A 17,190-nucleotide genomic window follows, 5' to 3' on the forward strand; every position below is an offset into this window, starting at 1 on the left:
AACCTTTCAGGCCTTTGTGCCTTGTGATGGGCCCATGAAACCAGCTGTGGTCTGGATACGGACGTGCTAAGGTACCATGACTGGTCTAAGGGTTGCCATGTGAGAGCCCATCCACAGTACACTAACTGATCCCCCTCCGCGCCGCGAAGGCCTCCCGTCTCTGATAAGTGAGCATGGAGTCCTCTTGACACCCTCCCTACATTGTTGCCCTATGGCGGCCGATGACCTCCCCGACCCCGTGGCACAGAACCTTGTATCTCCCGAAGCCATACTCACGTTGTCGGTGAAAACAACTCCCAGTTTCCAGATATGGTACTTCATGTCAATGGAGCTCAGCCTAAAGGGGAGCAAATAATTTTAAAGCTTATAAATGTCAGACTTTAGGTAAGTGTTTAATAAGGGGAAAAGTTAAGTGTTTTCTTTCAGGTTTAATAAGCTGAACACAGCTCTGAGCTTTATCAAGTTGTATGTGTTCCCCGTGGGACCGAGAATGGTAGAATCACACACCCTGAAATTTTAATAAGTCTTTGTCTTTCTGCTCTAACAGGCCTGAAAGCTGGTAGGTCTTTACATTGCTTTGAGGTGGTGTTCTCCCAATATGTTAGAACCTAGAAAAACACCGGAGCCACACCAGGGCCTGAGAGTGCACAGGCGTGCTGTAGTTCTCCGCTCTGGCACACTGAAGAGGGCTGGAAAAGCAAAGGATCCGCTTGGGCAGACTTTGGGTTTGAACTCCTAAGCTCTGTACCATGACACAAGAGAGGCCGCCTCTGCTTTGTTCTCTTCGACTGGGCTGAAATCAAGGGCATTTTTGTCCAAACCTAGGAGTTCCGCAATGCGTTCTGCTCCGTAGAGATCTCCATACTTGTTGATCACCTGGAGAGAGGATGACAGGGTGAGCTCGGGCCACGCACCACAGCATGGTCTCCAGAGCTTTGTTAATGCTCTGGCCTTTTCAAGGGGTTGATGAACACATGATTCAAAATGCAACAGGAAAATAAAGAGGAAAAAAAAAATAAGCCCTGGGAGAAAACAGAAGTGGAAAAGACAAAGTGAAAACCACATCTCAAGCTGGTATCTTTTGGAGGGGAGAAGAAAACCAGTACGTACAAAGCAGTGATTGTGTTAAGCTGTTTAGGGCAGATGAGTACAAGAAGGAGCCAAAACCTACATACGTTCATACAGAAGCCCTTCTGTGACTTACTCTTTTCAAGATACCATCATAAAAGCAACAGCAAACATATTTGTGTTTGTATATGTAGAACTTAAAAAAAAAACACACGACATTTCTTTGGTGGCCATGGAAAACACCCCCTGCCTTCCACTGACAAGGCATACCTTTCTCTTGACAAACTTGTCCCAGTAGTTATTAGGGAAAGATCTGAAAAGGAAAATGAAAAGGGGAGTCCTTAACATCAAGGCTGACACATCAAGAAGCTGTGCGATCTGTGTCTGAATCCAGGATCGCTTTGGGCTTTGTCCTGCTCATTCAGAATTCAGACTGATTGAAGCTCAGAGGCACCACACATCTAACTCATCTGTGATTCTGCCTCTCTGTGGTGACTTCTGAAACACCTGGAGAGCCACCCTGCATCTTCGACCTCAAGATTATGGTAAAGAGCCAGGAACTGTGAGGGCAGGCTAGACAGAAACAGGTGCATACATGTTTCTTGATCCCAGTATAACTAGAACAAAACCCTGTGGGAAAACACATGCATTCAAGCTTCGTTCACTGAGTACACAGCTCTTGGTTCACTGAGTACCTGGGGTAGGTGATAGTGATATAGTGGTGGGAAGTGTAGACAAGGTCCCTCATTTGATGATGTTTCTGGAATGGGAATCACCTTTGGTTCGTGTCTGTGGAGTTTTTCTCCAGAAAAACCAGAGTGCTCTTCCCCTCTATTCTCCATCCCTAAGTAGCTCCTGTGGGGTCTGCTCTTCTCAGGGAATTAGATCCTTCCATCTTCTGGAGGTGGCTCCCTTTACCATCCTGTCCCCAGTCCTTCAGGGGAATTTCTTTCCTTAGCCTGGTAACTTCCATCAGCTCCACTGCAAATAGTTTGTGATTGTTAAGGCCCAGGGAGGAACTGTCACTTCCAGGTAGCTTGGCAAAAATCATTTACGATGTTTTTCTCCTGGGGCACCTGGTGGCTCAGTCAGTTCAGCATATGACTTTTGATTTTGGCTCAGGTCATGTCCTCAGGGTCATGAGATGGAGCACCAAGTGGGCTCTGTGCTAGGTGTGGGGCCTGCTTGAGATTCTTTCTCCCCTCTGTCCCTCCCTACCTTGCGTACTTGCTCTCTCTCTCTCTCCATTTCACAGTGATTGACCTTTCCTGGGAGAGTTCCTTGTGAGTCTAGATCGTCTAGACTGGCCCTTGGTGTGCGCATTCTCAGTTCTGTTTACCTTGTGTCCATTCTCGGCTCTGGTACACAACAGTCTCCTATTCTACAAAGACCACCCACGCTGGGGATAAGGAAGGGAGGACCTCCCTCTACTCATGGACCTCTCTGAAGAATAACCCCCAGCAAATGCCACCTCTCCCCCAACAGACAAGCTTTTCTTTTTTTCCTGTGGGGACAGTGTAGGGGGGGAAGCTAAAGCAATTTCTTTGTTTCAATCATCCAAATGCCACTTAAAAGCAAAAACAAATGCTGAGTTTACAGAGTAAACTGGTAATAGATTTTATCTGGAGGCATAGAAAGGATTATTTTGAATTTCTTCTTTGTACATTTTTCTACATGTATTAGTTTCAGAACCCAAACAAAGTAAATTAGAAAAAAAAAAAAAAAAAAAAAAACAATCCTGGCTTCTTCTATCCACATTAAAATCTCCTTTCTCTTCAATCCTTTATACAAATGGTCCATAACATACAGCTCAGCCTTGATCACACTTTGTCCTAAGTAGAAAATTCTGTAAGTGATGCCTCAGGGCCACTGACTGAAGGCTGCAAGCAAGACCATTTCACAGACGATCTTAACCTTGTCCCCTGACTAGGGATGGGAGCTCCTTGAAGGTAGAAAACATAATTTTACTTGGTAATATTCCTTAGACCATGAGGTAGACAACAGAACCTCCAGAAGGGAAATGCATAAACATTACCTGTGTATGTGGTCAAAAAATAATACAAGATGCTCAACCTCTTTAGAAATGAAGGAGGTGCACGGTGAGATGCTACTACACATCTACGGAATTAGCAAAATTATCTCAGTATCTTAACAAGTTTGACCAAGAGGCAGGGAAGCAGGAACTCTCATACAGTGATGGTTGGAATGTAAATCAAGACAAACATTTGCGTATCCTACTATTCAGCAAATTCCTTCCCTGGTCTCTACTCTAGAGAAACTCTCTTATTGGAACATCAGGTATAAAAGTGTTCATTGTCCCACTGTTTGAAAGAGCCAGAAACTAGAAACAGTTGAAATATCCATTGTCAGGAAAATGGATAACAACATGATATGTACATGATAAATACTTATATAATGGAAAATATGCTGTAGTTTTGAGGATGATCCAACTATGGCCATACACATCAACATGGGCAGGTTCCAGATGCAGTGTTGAACAAAAGTATGACTGTATAATTAACGCATATAGCATAATTCCATTTACATAAAGTTCAAAAACAGTCAACATGAAAGAATGCTTCTGGGGAACATGCCTGAGTGTTAAACTATACTAAGGAAAGGTTGAATATTGCTAAAGCCAGGAGAATAGTTAAGTGGGGCTTGGGAACATCATGATCAGGGAGGATGTCCAGGACTTGAAAGCTATGAGTAACTATTCCATTTGTAAAATTGTGTAGTTCATTATTATGAACTACTTTAAAATACACATTTTATATTTCCTTAACATGTGTGTTTAACAATATAAAAATAAAATAAAAAAGATAGCTCTCTTTGATAGTTAACTGTAAAAAGTAGGTTACTGCAAAGCACTCCATGTACTATGATGCCATGATTGTGGGAAAAAAAAGATTCACCCATGTAATAATTTTAAAACAGCTATTTATGTACTTCTGTGTTCATGGAGTTCATGGACATTTAAGCCACTTCAAAAAAAAATAGCAACTATCCTCATTGGAATGTTTTAGTGTACTTCTCATTAATTCCTTAGATACTTAGATTTTTAGCAACTAAACCGCCTTTTTACTGGGAAGGAGGGCATATATCCTCTTTCACAGACATGAGTATTACTGATAATTGTAGAAAGCTAGCCAAAGAATTGCATTATTTAATAGTATCCAAAATTTCTGTGATGTGATGACATAGGGTCAGAAACGACTTTAGTTTTCCTTATTTGTGTGGATTGGCAAGGACCTGCAGAGGGACAGGCTTTTGATTTGCATACTCCCTTTTTTCTTTTTTCCCCTAAGAGAAGAGTCTTCCCTTTCTAGAAACTATTTTAAAGACCCCAGTTGTGCCTTTATAGAGCTGCCTCCCTCAGTCTGCCTGTCTTTGAATAAAGAGCAATTTTCTTGGGCAGCCCCAGTCACTCAGCGGTTTAGCACCGCCTTCAGCCCAGGGTGTGATCCTGGAGTCCCGGGATCGAGTCCCACATCGGGCTCCCTGCATGGAGCCTGCTTCTCCCTCTGCCTGTGTCTCTGCCTCTCTCTCTGTGTCTGTTATGAATAAATAAATAAACATCTTAAAAAAATAAAAGAAATTTTCTTCCCCCAGGAGTCAGGATTGTTATTTGCAGATGTGCACATTTTGATTGGCACAACTAAGAGTTTCAACACAGTCATCTCTGTTTACATATCCAGCCCTGTATCTCTCCTCTTTCAGCATATTAATTTATCTCAAAACTCTCATTTTCCCAGTTGTGAACACACTGACATTGCCTTCGCTAATGGTGATGGCCATTTTGTGAACAAGTAGAGAAAGGGAATGACGAACTGCTTGATGTCTACCCTGTGCCAGGCACTGCACACACTCATTGATCTCCCAGACTTTGGGAGGTGGTATTTGTTGGGCTGGAGAGACTGGGAACCTCAAAACGGCCGACCGCAGGCCAGCAACCTCCCAATAATGCCGCCTTGCCACCCCACCCCCATCTTCCCGCCATGCCACCTTGCCACCCTACCCTAACTTAGCTTACAAGACCTTGCCCTTAGTTACAGACCCTTACCCTAATTGGAATGCCGCCCTACCCCCATCTTCCCGCCAAAAATTCTTTTTAAACCCCCCCACGGTTTCCCGGGGCGTGACAGCTGGTGACTTCCCCACTCTCTCCCTCCCCTGTGGGCTGTGGAACCTTGCCCGGGAGTGCGTCCCATTAAAAGCCTGTTTTGACCAACTTTTGCTTGGCCTCTCTATTCCATTTCACTACCTGACAGTATTCTCATGCATCTATTAATGAAGAGGAAATCGAGGCTCAAAGGGCTGCATTACCTTGCCCCTTTCACAGACAACTAAGCAATGGAGCTGACCTGCTGTCCCACCTCTGGCCATTGCATCAGTGCTCTTTCCCACCATGGTCCTGATCATACACATGCTACCAACAAAGTAGGCTTAGCACCACAGGTGGTAGCACCCACACCCAGATGGTCCTATTTGAACTGCCTACCAAGTGACAGTGGAAGGAGTCTATTACCAGCCAGGGTACTTGTTGGAGAAGACTTCAGAGGTCATCAAACTGCTGTGCCGTATGGGAGCTCTAGAGAAGATGATCAGATAATCTCAGAACCCCCGGGCAAGGGAAACAATTGTGTATGACTCGAACATGGAAAACGAAGTCATACTGTACTGGGCCATCTGGTCTTAATTCCATATGCTCAACACTCCCTGACAATATCCTTGATCCCCCATTATATGCACAGAGATACACACAAGTGTTTGAGGGGCAACAGGCTATTTCACTAGGAAGGCAGCAGAGAAAATAAGTCCTAGAAACCAAAAAAAGGTTTATACTAATCAGCCTGCAAGGCTGGTTAAGAACATGTCATTCTATTTATGGTATAGACTCTTCTTTTTCCTTTTTGGGATGGAGGTGAGGGGACACTTACGGTGTGTTGATTACCAGGCGGTCCCACTGCCCCTTGATGTCATCTTCAGATGGCTGTTCAGTGATGTACAGGCCATCGAACTCCAGCTTCCTGGCAATTTCTTTTTCCCTTTTGAATACCACCAGAGGGACCTAGGAGTGGGAAGACACTAGTTGCTCAGAGAAGGTTTTCTGATTATAGCACCCTCTCCCAAGCATTCCCACCAATTAGCATTTCCAACTTCAGGGCAGTAATCTCTCTCTTTTTATGTTTTTATTATATCATATACTTAATTATTTAAAAAAAATAATCTCTATACCTAACCCAGAGCTTGAACTGAAGACGCGGAGATCAAGAGTCACATCTCCTCCGACTGAGCCAGCCAAGTGCCCCTGGGGCAGTAATCTCTTTGTAGTAGGATTCTTAGGGTTCCTAGTTGTGGATCTAAAGTCAAATCTCTTCTTACTCCTTTGGCTAATTCGCCTCCCTCCAAAAATCTGGTTTCATTTGGGCCACCTTCAAGCCTTGGATTAAATAGCTGATATAATACAAACTGGACTCCTTGACCCATCCTGGAAAGAAGGCCATATTTAGACCAGTACCTAGGCCAAATGAGTTAGGTCCCCTAGGACTCTTAGGCTAGAGTTGATCCAAGACTTAGAAAGAAAATGAATTATTCTGGAATGGATTGGTCAGCCACACGAATACCATGGCATGTTCCAGCCCCCTTCAGTGGCTACAGTCATCTCCATCTCATGGTATTGATGCTTGGTTGGTGAAACGTGGTTTGCTTGCTAGGAGGAGAGGGTTCACTAGGCTCTGTATAGTCTTCTGGTATTGAACTTTTCTTCTTGAGAATGACCACTTACTGGTTCCCGACTATCACTCCCCATTCTCTTACAGCTTTAACTGTCATTCTAGGCTAGAGATGGTGTCATGGCTATGATGACCTACCACCAAAAAAGTACACAGAAAAGGAGGGGTAAGTATCTACTTGCTCCAACCATCATCACATATACTTCAAGTAAGGGACAGAGTCAGTGAGGTCAAAGGAGACTACCGAAATCCCTGGAAATGAATAGTAGCCAAGGCTCCTCTAGCCAGGAAAGCCTAATACGGACAGAGCTGGAGCCTGTCATTCGGCTGGAAAGCTACTGGTTACTTGGCAACATCCCTCAGGCCTTGGTCTCCAGATGATTTCTTCCAATAACTCTTTCTCAAAGCTTTTGATATCCATAAGCCCCACACTATTTCTTTATTTCCAAGAAAAGAGAGACAAAATTTAGATCACGATTTGTAAAGAGTTACTTCTTGTCCTTTTTTTTAATTCGAATTCAATTAGCCAACATACAGTACATCATTAGTTTCAGGTGTAGTGTTCAATAATTAATCAGTTGCATGTAACACCCAGTGCCCTTTTTCTTCTTTAAAGTGACAAAACACCACCAAGGAGATAAAAGACTAAGGACAGGAAGGTGGCAAAGGCTATTAATAGGCATTTGCACACTGTGAAGAATCAATGATGGCTGCTAGATGATGGATGATGTGGGAGGGAAGGCAAAGGTAAAGCTACACTGACTAACATCTGCTGTCTTCTCAGAGGACTCTGAATAATAATAATAATACCAAGGTTTAGGGCAGTACTCATCTCTGGAACTTGAAGCACGCCCCCTTCAGTCTTCTAAGGGTTTGCAAACCCTTGTAAGTAGGATCGGCACATCTTTATTCCCTAGGTAGTGTTTACCTTTTGTTTTCTCTAGGTCCCTAGTATATGTGCATCAAATCTAATAAGCTGAGCCCTGGGATGCTAAACCATACAGTAAACCAGTAACATGCTCTCACGGTTACTATGTTTGGTGTTCTGAGTCCTTTTATACCTGTTAATTTAACAGCCTCAGACACTTTTAGGAGTTGGTAGTATTATTATAATGCTCATTTTTACAGATGAGGAATCAGAGGAATGGTGAGGTTAGTGGTAAAACTGAGTCCCACCCAGGCAGCCTGGCTCCAGAATCTGTGCTTTCATTATGACAAAGGAGTCTTTGGTGTGGGTTAGGGCACACGGTCTCCCCAGGGGGATAGCTGGATTTCCTGCATGATATTATAGTTCACTGGGGGTAGTGAGGACTAGAAGGATAGGAATATATGTTTTGGACTCTTCCCAGGGAGAAGATCGTTTGATCTATGGCCAAGGAGACTTCCCACTTAAGAAAAAAAATGTAATGAGGAAAAAGATGTGGTATAGCAGCAACAGAACTGGACTTAGAACACCAAAAAATAGAATAGAACGACTCACAGGAATAAACAAAGATTCATATAACCATAGTAGTGTCTGAAGATGGCCCCAGTGAACCATGTCTGCTGGTATTCATTCCCTGTGTGGCTCCCCCTCACCTCCTGTGCAATGAATCTGAGCTGACCCTGTAACTTTCTGCCACCAATAAAAGGCAGTAAAAATGACACTGTGCCAGTTCTAGGCCTAAGCCTTAAGAAGGGCCAGCAGCTTCCACTTCTGTCCTCCTCTTGGAGACCCCAGGCCACCATCATATACAAGAAGTCCAGCTCCCTTGCTGGTGAGAACACATGGAGAGGCCCGTGGAAAGAGGGATGCCCTGCCCCTTGGAGAAAGAGGCCCAGATGCCCCAGCTGAGCCCAGCCTTCCAGCTCTTCCCTTGTCAATGTGCCAGGCATGAGGGTGTGCCATCGTGGATAAGCCAGCCCAGCGAGCAGACAATTGCTGACACAGCTGCCTTCACATGGAGCAGAGGAACTGCTCAAATGTGCCCAGTCAACCCATGGGATCAGAGAGTCAAAATGACTCTTATTGTAAGCCACTAAGTTTTAGGGGCAGTTTGTTATATAGCACGAGATAACTGAAACAGTAATCCACCAGCAAGTTTTCTTCTAATATCCTGAATAGTTGAAACCTAATAAATTTTGGAAGGTGAAAAGCATTTTTTAAAAAAGATTTTATTTATTCATGAGAGACACACAGAGAGAGGTAGAGACACAGGCAGAGGGAGAAGCAGGCTGCATGCAGGGAGTCTGATGTGAGATTCCATCCCAGGTCTCCAGGATCACGCCCTGGGCTGAAGGTGTCGCTAAGCTGCTGAGCCACCCAGGCTGCCAGAAAAGCATTTTAATAATAATTCCAACCTAAGTTCAAAGATCAGAAGCAGTTCTCATTACTAGCTCTATGTGTGACTTAGCCTGGCGATTATTAATCCTATGAACCTCAACAGGAAGTGCCTGAAAAGGGACTCCCAGAGCAAGGCTTCTCAAACTACTGTGAATACAGATCACCTGGGAGGCATGCAGAGTTGTAGATTTTGGTTTAAAAGACTCAGGATGTGGCAAGATTCTGCAGTTCTAACCTGCTCCCTGGTGATGGCAATGCCACCATTCCATGACTTCAGTCTGTGGGCAAAAAGTTCCGGAGAACAATGGCCTGGCTGGGCTCAAAATTCCCTGAGGAGTGATACTAGATTCAGAGTGGCCCGCAACTCACCTTCAGGCAGTAATAGCCCACCACACAGACCAAAGAGATGATGGTGTGGATAATGGCCAAAGCCCGCAACGTCGGTGCCATATACCCAGTGCTCTCCTGCAGAACAAAGAACACCATCGCTTCTTCTTCTTCTTCATCATTAAAGGAATTCCACAGATTTGCAATGTCCTCTGTCTCTTCTTCTAGAGGTTCTTCAGTAACCTGGCCCAAGACACACACTGTCTTTTAAAAGGAGTCTCTGCCACTGGGCTCTCTCCTATTTTTTAGATTTCTAGCATATGTTGCACCCATAGTAGTGATGCAGCAGTACGTGCTGAGTGAGTGAGGTTTATATAACTTATTACTAGGAATCTGCAGTATCTCTAATAACTACAAACAAAATTTTTAAGACACAGAGATGGCCTCTTGAAACAAAGCAAAAAATGTCAAAGTTAGGAAAGCTGTACTACATATACTGTAATCCCTATGCCACAGGAGGTGATTTCTGAAACGCTGTGCCCTGGGAGGAGGCCGGGACACAAACATGCACATGTGCACATGCACACACACACTTGTCATTTTCCATTCCCTTTTAGACACCTTTGAACTGCCATTCTTACACAGATGGCCTCCAAATCTACACCTGTGAGGCTTTCCTCCTGCAGCCCCATTCCTGCTGGCTCTCTTCACCTCTATGACTGTCTGCAGCCACGTCAACCATAAGCTAAAAATCAAGCTTTGCCATACCCCTCTATAGACTTCCATTTTTCGTCTACAGACAACAGAAAGCCATTACTAGTTCAACCCAGTGGCAGGTGGGTGTAGGTAAAAGCATGTTTATAAAAACTAGATTGGTGGTTTTATTTATTATTTTTTTATTTTTTAGATTGGTGGTTTTAGATAGAAAGGGAAAGAGGCAAAAGTTAGAATAGCCAGTTAAAGACTATGTCGAGAATCCAGGACCTATCATTCATTAATTCATTCCACTAACATTTATTTGGTGCCCACAATCTATGAGACTCACTTACCAATGTTCAAAGTCTTTAATTATCCTGATTAGTCCCTCTTGTCTCACTTCCAAAACCTAGCTACTATTAATTCTTCCTTCATAATGGCTCTAACATCTAGGCCAATGACAATGACTTTCTGTTGACTTATCCTTTAAGGAAAGAACTACACTTATTATTCATTTTGAAATATACCAGAGTGCCCAATATAGTGCCCATATAGTAAGCACCCAACACATATTTGGAGAGTTTATGCAGTAATCATGAGAAAGCCTGAACTATGGAAATAGTGCCCTTACTGGCTTCCCTGGCCAGCAGTGTCTCCATTCTTCATGCCGCTAAAGACCGTATCCTTATAGAAGCCAATGTATTAGAAACTTCCTTAGATATTAGAGTTTTTGCTCTAGTTAACAGCATAATTTCTATTATGATTTTTTTTAAAAAGTATATAGATATTTAGCAAATAGCTCCTGAATGTGGTATCACCTTGTAAAAGAGCAGAATGAAGTTGATAGCGAAGGCGACAAACAGAGCGAGGAACCTCAGGTTGTAGAAATTCCTGGCCAGGTAATGCTGAAAAGGAAAGGACAGGCACAAGTAGAATAGTTTTGGAAGGGAAAGAGACCTTCCTTTCCTCAAACCAAAGAACTTTTCTAGTTAGAAATGTATCCCTACTCTTGGTAACCATTCTTCTAAGAGAATCTGGACTTATTTCGGGTGGAACTGAGATGTGAGATGTTGATTTAAAAAAGAATTGCTGAGAATGATGCTCAAAGGAACCTTGCTCTGAGTTACCCCTCAGGGAACAAAATGCCTAAACATGTCCCCAGCAGAGGATTCAAATGCTGTTGTGAAGGTGCTCGTGTGTGTGTGTGTGTGTGTGTGTGTGTGTGTGTGTGTGTGTTCCACATAGAATGTAGTCTATTTGGAAATTATGAGTACTTGAGGCCCCCAGAAAAGCCCTGTAGCTCCCACACTGGAGGTGGCCAGTCTTTGGCTTAGAGTCTTGTCCCTTGTAAGTCACGGAGCCTCTGCCTCTGCCCTCTCAGGGGGGAGCATTCCCACTGCCACCTTCTCCAGATAAACCAGCCCTTGAGGACTGAAATGGTAGCTGCTTGGGGAAAACTCTCAAGCTGTCTGTGGAGGGGGCTCTCACCAATGGTGTTGGGGAAGGTGTCCTCCTGGCCATAAGCAACTGTTCTCAGTGGGCAGTATGTCAGAGGAAGGACATCACAAGCTCTGGTAGGATGCATGTGGGATAAAAAAACTTCTGAGGAGTAATAAGAGAACCTAACACAAGCATATTCTTTTTGTATCCCAAATGATCCAATTACTTCTGACCTTTGGACTATGATTGGCCAAGTATGCACATGACACACATAAAGGACCAGATAGAATGGGTTATCTGCACCCTCCTGCCCTGCAGAGAGCACATGCAGGGCTGGGTAGCAGGGTAGGAGTGCTTGGCCTTCCCCAGGTTACCCTCTTTTCCTTTTCCTCCAACACGAAAGGAACAGACAGGTGAAGGAGAAGAGGAGAGAAAGAGGATCAACAATGAAACAGAATGTGGCCATGGTCTGAGGTCTATGCCAGGAGTGGGGCCAAGGCTGGAGTGCTTACCAGTAACTTGGTCTGATAGATTTCCAGCCCTTTGAAGAAATTAGCCATGAAGGCTTCAGGCTTCTCGACTTTCTGGCCCCGCCGTGGCTTCTTCTTCTTTGTCACTTCTGCCCACGGGGCCTCGGCCTGTTCTTCCTCTTTGGCCATATCCTCCTTCTCCCCATCTTCTAGGCTGTAGGAATGAGAAACCCATTCAGTGTAGAAGGGCAGCTGGAGGCCTGGCCCCGATAAGGAGACTAGATTAAAAAGAAATCTTGTAATTATTCCTCGAGGGTGGGAACTTCAAGTCTGCATTTCCCCACAGTGCCTCGATGTCACCTTGGGATTTAATGAGCGATGATGCCACTTTGATGAGCCACAGTCACAGGGAGGTGTCAGTTGTAAATAAGTTTGTAATCCTCTTCTGATATGTAGCTGAGCAACTTTTTTCCCTTTGGAAAAGTTGTCCTTTACTTTTTTTTTTGTCCTTTACTTTTTAAGACTGTTGGAATTAGTAGTAGTACCTATTCTTCTAAGCTTGTGCTAGGAATCAAGTGGGATACTATATAAAAGATCCTGGCACACTAGGCCTCCTGAGTGGCTCAGTCGGTTAAGCATCCAACTCTTGATTTCAGCTCAGGTCATGATCTCAGGGTCATATGATGGAGCCCCATGTCATGCTCCAAGCTCTGTGGGGAGTCTGCTTGAGATTCTTTTCCTCTCCCTCTCCTACTTCCCCTCCCCCTCCACTTGCACACACTTTCTCGAGGGGAAAAAAAAAGACCTTAGCACAGACCCTGACATGTCATATGTATTCAATACATTAGATATCACTACCACTACCATTGTATGAAGCTGCCAACTGTGTTCAAGAATTCGTTTGGCCAGGGGCTCCTGGGTGGCTCAGTGGTTGAGCATCTGCCTTTGGCTCAGGGCGTGATCCCGGGGCCTATGTCTCTGCCTCTCTCACTCTGTGTCTCTCATGAATAAATAAATAAAATCTTAAAAAAAAATTCGTTTGGCCAGACAGTGATATTCTGATCTATTAGTGCAATGACAAAGTTACTGTGATTAATAGAATGTGTTTACTGTATAGCTGGGGCAGAAAGAAGTATTTCTGGGACTTGCATAATATCTGTTTGTGTTAACAGAAACCAAAATTTCTATTTACCGCAGCAATAGAATAGTAGATGCTATTAAGAACTATCTGCCGTAGCACTGCAGGGAGTTGAAGCTACCAAGAACTTACTCCATTTTCTCGGGTTCCACTTTTCCTTCTGCATCATGTGCTGCTTTCATCTCTGCTGCCTGGACAAAAATAACAATCAGTTAAGTTTTCCTCAAGTTAAAGAGATCATGGTCATGAGCCACATATAGCATTGGCCATTTTCATGTCCTTGGTCACATGTCCCCATGGCTTTCTCCCTTCAGGATGCCTCTGCTTTCCTCAGGATCATGGGATGTAAGTATCCCACAACAGATCAAGCTACTCTGGAGAAATGCCAGCACAAAGGTTTCAAACTTAAAAACTCAGTTTCCCTGCTAATATTCAACTCCAAGAGAAGACTTGTGCTAGGACCCCACGGCACTGGTCCTACTGCCCCACTGGGTCAGAGAGAGATGGGACACAGATACACTAGGTCCAATCTAGAATCTGCTTTCATCACACAGAATTCCTGCCTTGTCTTCAATACTCTTAAGCACTACCCCGCATCCCTCTGACGGATGATCATTGCACTTAGAATAAAATTCAAGTTCCTCAGCGAGGTCTATAAGGTCTAGGTGATCATGGCCTTTCTCTCCATCCTCATCTCATTACCTCCTATACCCAAATTCCCAGACCTCATTTTCTTTTCTAGCACATTCCAAATCCTTCCCTGCACCAAGATCTTTGCACAAGCCACTCCTCTCTCTGGAATATGACTGCCCTGGTCTTTCCTGTGCCTGCCATCCTTTAGGACTTGGGTCAGATGACACCTTTTCAGAGGTCTCCTAACCATCCTATCCCATAGTAGGGCCTGTATTCTCTTTGTAACACATGACCTTGTTCATTTCTTTCAGCATGGGTCACAGATGGTAATTATCTTATTGATTTGTTGTCTTCTTCCACTAGAAGTTAAGATCTATTAAAGCAAAAATGTTTTCTCTCTTGTTAACCAGTATATTCCCATAGATAGAGCACAGCCTGATATGTAAAAGGCCTTGAATGAGTCCCTATCATGTATCAAACTCTGTCTAAGACCTGGGGCTACATCAGGGAGCAAAACAGAGTAAATAAATTCATATTGCAAGGAGTCCTATAGTTCTGATGCTTCCATCCCTGACTCTCCAAAATTAGGTGAGAGTTCTCTCCTATATATTTTCTTTACCTGGCATTCTTCCTTCCTAACATTCTTCATGCTTGCACTGACTTCTGCAATATGTATTTTTTTCCCCACTAAATTACAGGGACAATGCACTTCTCACCACTGTCTTCTCAGAGTCCCAAACAGTGGGAAGCATGTATTAATAATCTTCAATAAATATTAATGAAATGAATAAAATTAGTCTTTGGGCTCTGAAGTCTTCACACTTCTCTCCACATCCTTTTAATTTTTTTTTAATTTTTTATTTCTTTTTTTTTTTTTTTTTTTAGTTTTATGATAGTCACAGAGAGAGAGAGAGAGAGAGAGAGAGGCAGAGACATAGGCAGAGGGAGAAGCAGGCTCCATGCACTGGGAGCCCGATGTGGGATTCGATCCCGGGTCTCCAGGATTGCGCCCTGGGCCAAAGGCAGGCGCCAAACCGCTGCGCCACCCAGGGATCCCTCTTTTTATTTTTTTTATTTATGATAGTCACACAGAGAGAGAGAGAGGCAGAGACACAGGCAGAGGGAGAAGCAGGCTCCATGCACGGGGAGCCTGATGTGGGATTCGATCCCGGGTCTCCAGGATTGCGCCCTGGGCCAAAGGCAGGTGCCAAACCACTGCGCCACCCAGGGATCCCTTTCCACATTCTTTTTAATCCTAGGATGATGCTGTGAGTTGGATGCTGCAATGGAGGGGAACACCCAGAACTTTCCATGACCAAGGGGTTCTGAATTACTATTATTCCCTTAATCTAGTCAACTGACTCAAAGTCCAGTTGGAGAGTGGGTGTATCTTAAGAATGAAAATGTTCCAAGCATGAGGCTGTGCTAAATCCTATGATATCATCTGGACCATTTGGGACACTGCAGAAGTATCATCTCAAAAGAAAGGTCTCCCACTATCTGAAAGTTTGTTTTATGCCACTTGACTTTTATGAGAGACCTTCATCAGTACCTGTTTGTGCTACCTGAAAGGCATCCGAAAAGGATTTTTACTTCTTTGCTTTATGACATTTCAGCTTACAAAAGGTTTTATAGGAACACTCTAATTTGGATGGTGTAGGAAACCTCTGCTTGGTTTTTGATGCTTTCCATTCACTGGATGAACCTGCATCCCATGAGAACCAACCTTCTACTGAGGCTGTGGAAGACCATCAGGTTTGACCTCTACAATGTAAAGTGAAGACCACTCAACAATTAGACCTTGAGACAACCATCTGAGTGTCACTCTTCCCAGACACAGCAAAGCTGGAATCCTAAGATCAGAATATAGAAGAACTGGTACCTAACAGGATGCTGGCTCCTAGGGAACTGGGGTCAGAAACGACTACAGATCTATTTCTGGGCATAAAGGAAAGAGGACAGAAACAACTCATGCTTACCTGTGCTTTTCTTTTCTTCCGTACAGTACTCTCTAGTGTAGGTGGCTCATCCTTGCCAATAATCTCAGAGAGGTCACCCAAACCCACTTCAGGCCCATGCTTTAAGCCACCTTCTTTCTTTGGGTGGAATCCAAAGAGATCTGACATGATATCTGTGTCTCCCTTTTCAGCCTTCACGAAGTGAATCAATTCAGGTGTAATACCTGGCTCAGTCACCTCTGCCCTCTCAGAATCCATGGCATCATCATGGATACCAAATTGGGTTGGGTCAGGCATATCACCCAGGATCTTGGTCACTCTGATGTTCTTTGCCCCTTCCACTAGGCCCCCTCCAAACACTGTGTTCCAGAGGATCTGAAAGATTCCTCCCAATATGGCGAAGAACAACCGGAACAGCTCCAGAAACAACATCCAGAAGAAAGAGAAAAACACCTTCACCAGCTCCTTCACAGTCATCTTTTTCACCTTCCTGTACTGCTTCCTGAGGTTCTTCAGGGTTGCCTTCTTCAGAAAGTTGGCAACATTTCTCTTCACTGAGGCACAGGCCATGGCAAATGCAGAGGCAGACTCGAGAGACTTGCTGTCCTCCTCCTCACCCTCAATTTCTAACATATAAGATGAATCTTCATCTTCTTCCTCCTCTTCTTCGGGTCTGTCAGCTGAGTCAGATTCAGAGATCTGAGATGCTAACTGCATTTCAAAAATGGTATCCTCACAGAAGTTCACAAACAGTTCCATCTTTTCTTGCTCTCCACCTTCATTGACCACATCAAAGATGAACTGCCGCTTAGATTCCTTCACTTGGGGCTTCTCCCATTGAGTTCGACTGGATTCACTGATTTCAAAATAAACGCGCTCAATTTTCTTGGCCCCTCCCATGATCTCAATACGTCCCAGGTAGGGTTCAAAGTAATTTAGTACACTTTCTGCTGGGTCCAACAGACACTTCAGGCGAGAATCATTTGGCATATGTTCGGAGAGATTCGTCAGTAACACTGCCACATTAAACCCTATGTCCTTGGCCGGCTCATGGAACCGGTCTACAAAATCAATGTAATTAAACATATCATTCTCATCAGCTTCTGCACATGAAAGGAGAAAGTCAATCTCTGACTGTGTGTACTGTTTTTGCCCTTCCATGGCCTTCTGGAACTCTTTTTTGGAGATAATCCCTTTACCATCTGGGTCATATTCTTTGAAGGTGTCTGAGCTGGTGAGGTCTTTAAGTTTCAAGAACATGTCAAAGAATTTCAAGATCATTTCTACATTGGTAGATGATTCTACCAGTGTGTCAACCATCTGCTTGCCAATAGTTCCATTTACCACATTCCCTGTGAGGCAGGTTAAAAAAGACATACAAATATATAAATAAACCCAATTC

General features: G+C 43.9%; 1 protein-coding gene across 2 annotated transcripts in view; it reads right to left on the reverse strand.

The window, feature by feature from the left end:
• RYR3 (ryanodine receptor 3) overlaps positions 1-17,190 on the reverse strand; it is a 510,816-nt gene that overhangs the window by 9,645 nt on the left and 483,981 nt on the right. For both annotated transcript variants that reach the window (XM_049104111.1, XM_025473335.3), the window contains exons 88-96: positions 15,810-17,140; positions 13,330-13,388; positions 12,102-12,273; positions 10,968-11,054; positions 9,496-9,696; positions 6,009-6,139; positions 1,339-1,381; positions 749-876; positions 277-337 (exon numbers count right to left, since the gene is read on the reverse strand). In XM_049104111.1, coding sequence (XP_048960068.1) covers positions 277-337; positions 749-876; positions 1,339-1,381; positions 6,009-6,139; positions 9,496-9,696; positions 10,968-11,054; positions 12,102-12,273; positions 13,330-13,388; positions 15,810-17,140 — 2,213 coding nt within the window. The remainder of the gene's footprint in view (positions 1-276; positions 338-748; positions 877-1,338; positions 1,382-6,008; positions 6,140-9,495; positions 9,697-10,967; positions 11,055-12,101; positions 12,274-13,329; positions 13,389-15,809; positions 17,141-17,190) is intronic.

Source organism: Canis lupus, chromosome 30 (genome assembly GCF_003254725.2).
Source record: "Canis lupus dingo isolate Sandy chromosome 30, ASM325472v2, whole genome shotgun sequence".
Classification (NCBI taxonomy): Eukaryota; Metazoa; Chordata; class Mammalia; order Carnivora; family Canidae; genus Canis; species Canis lupus.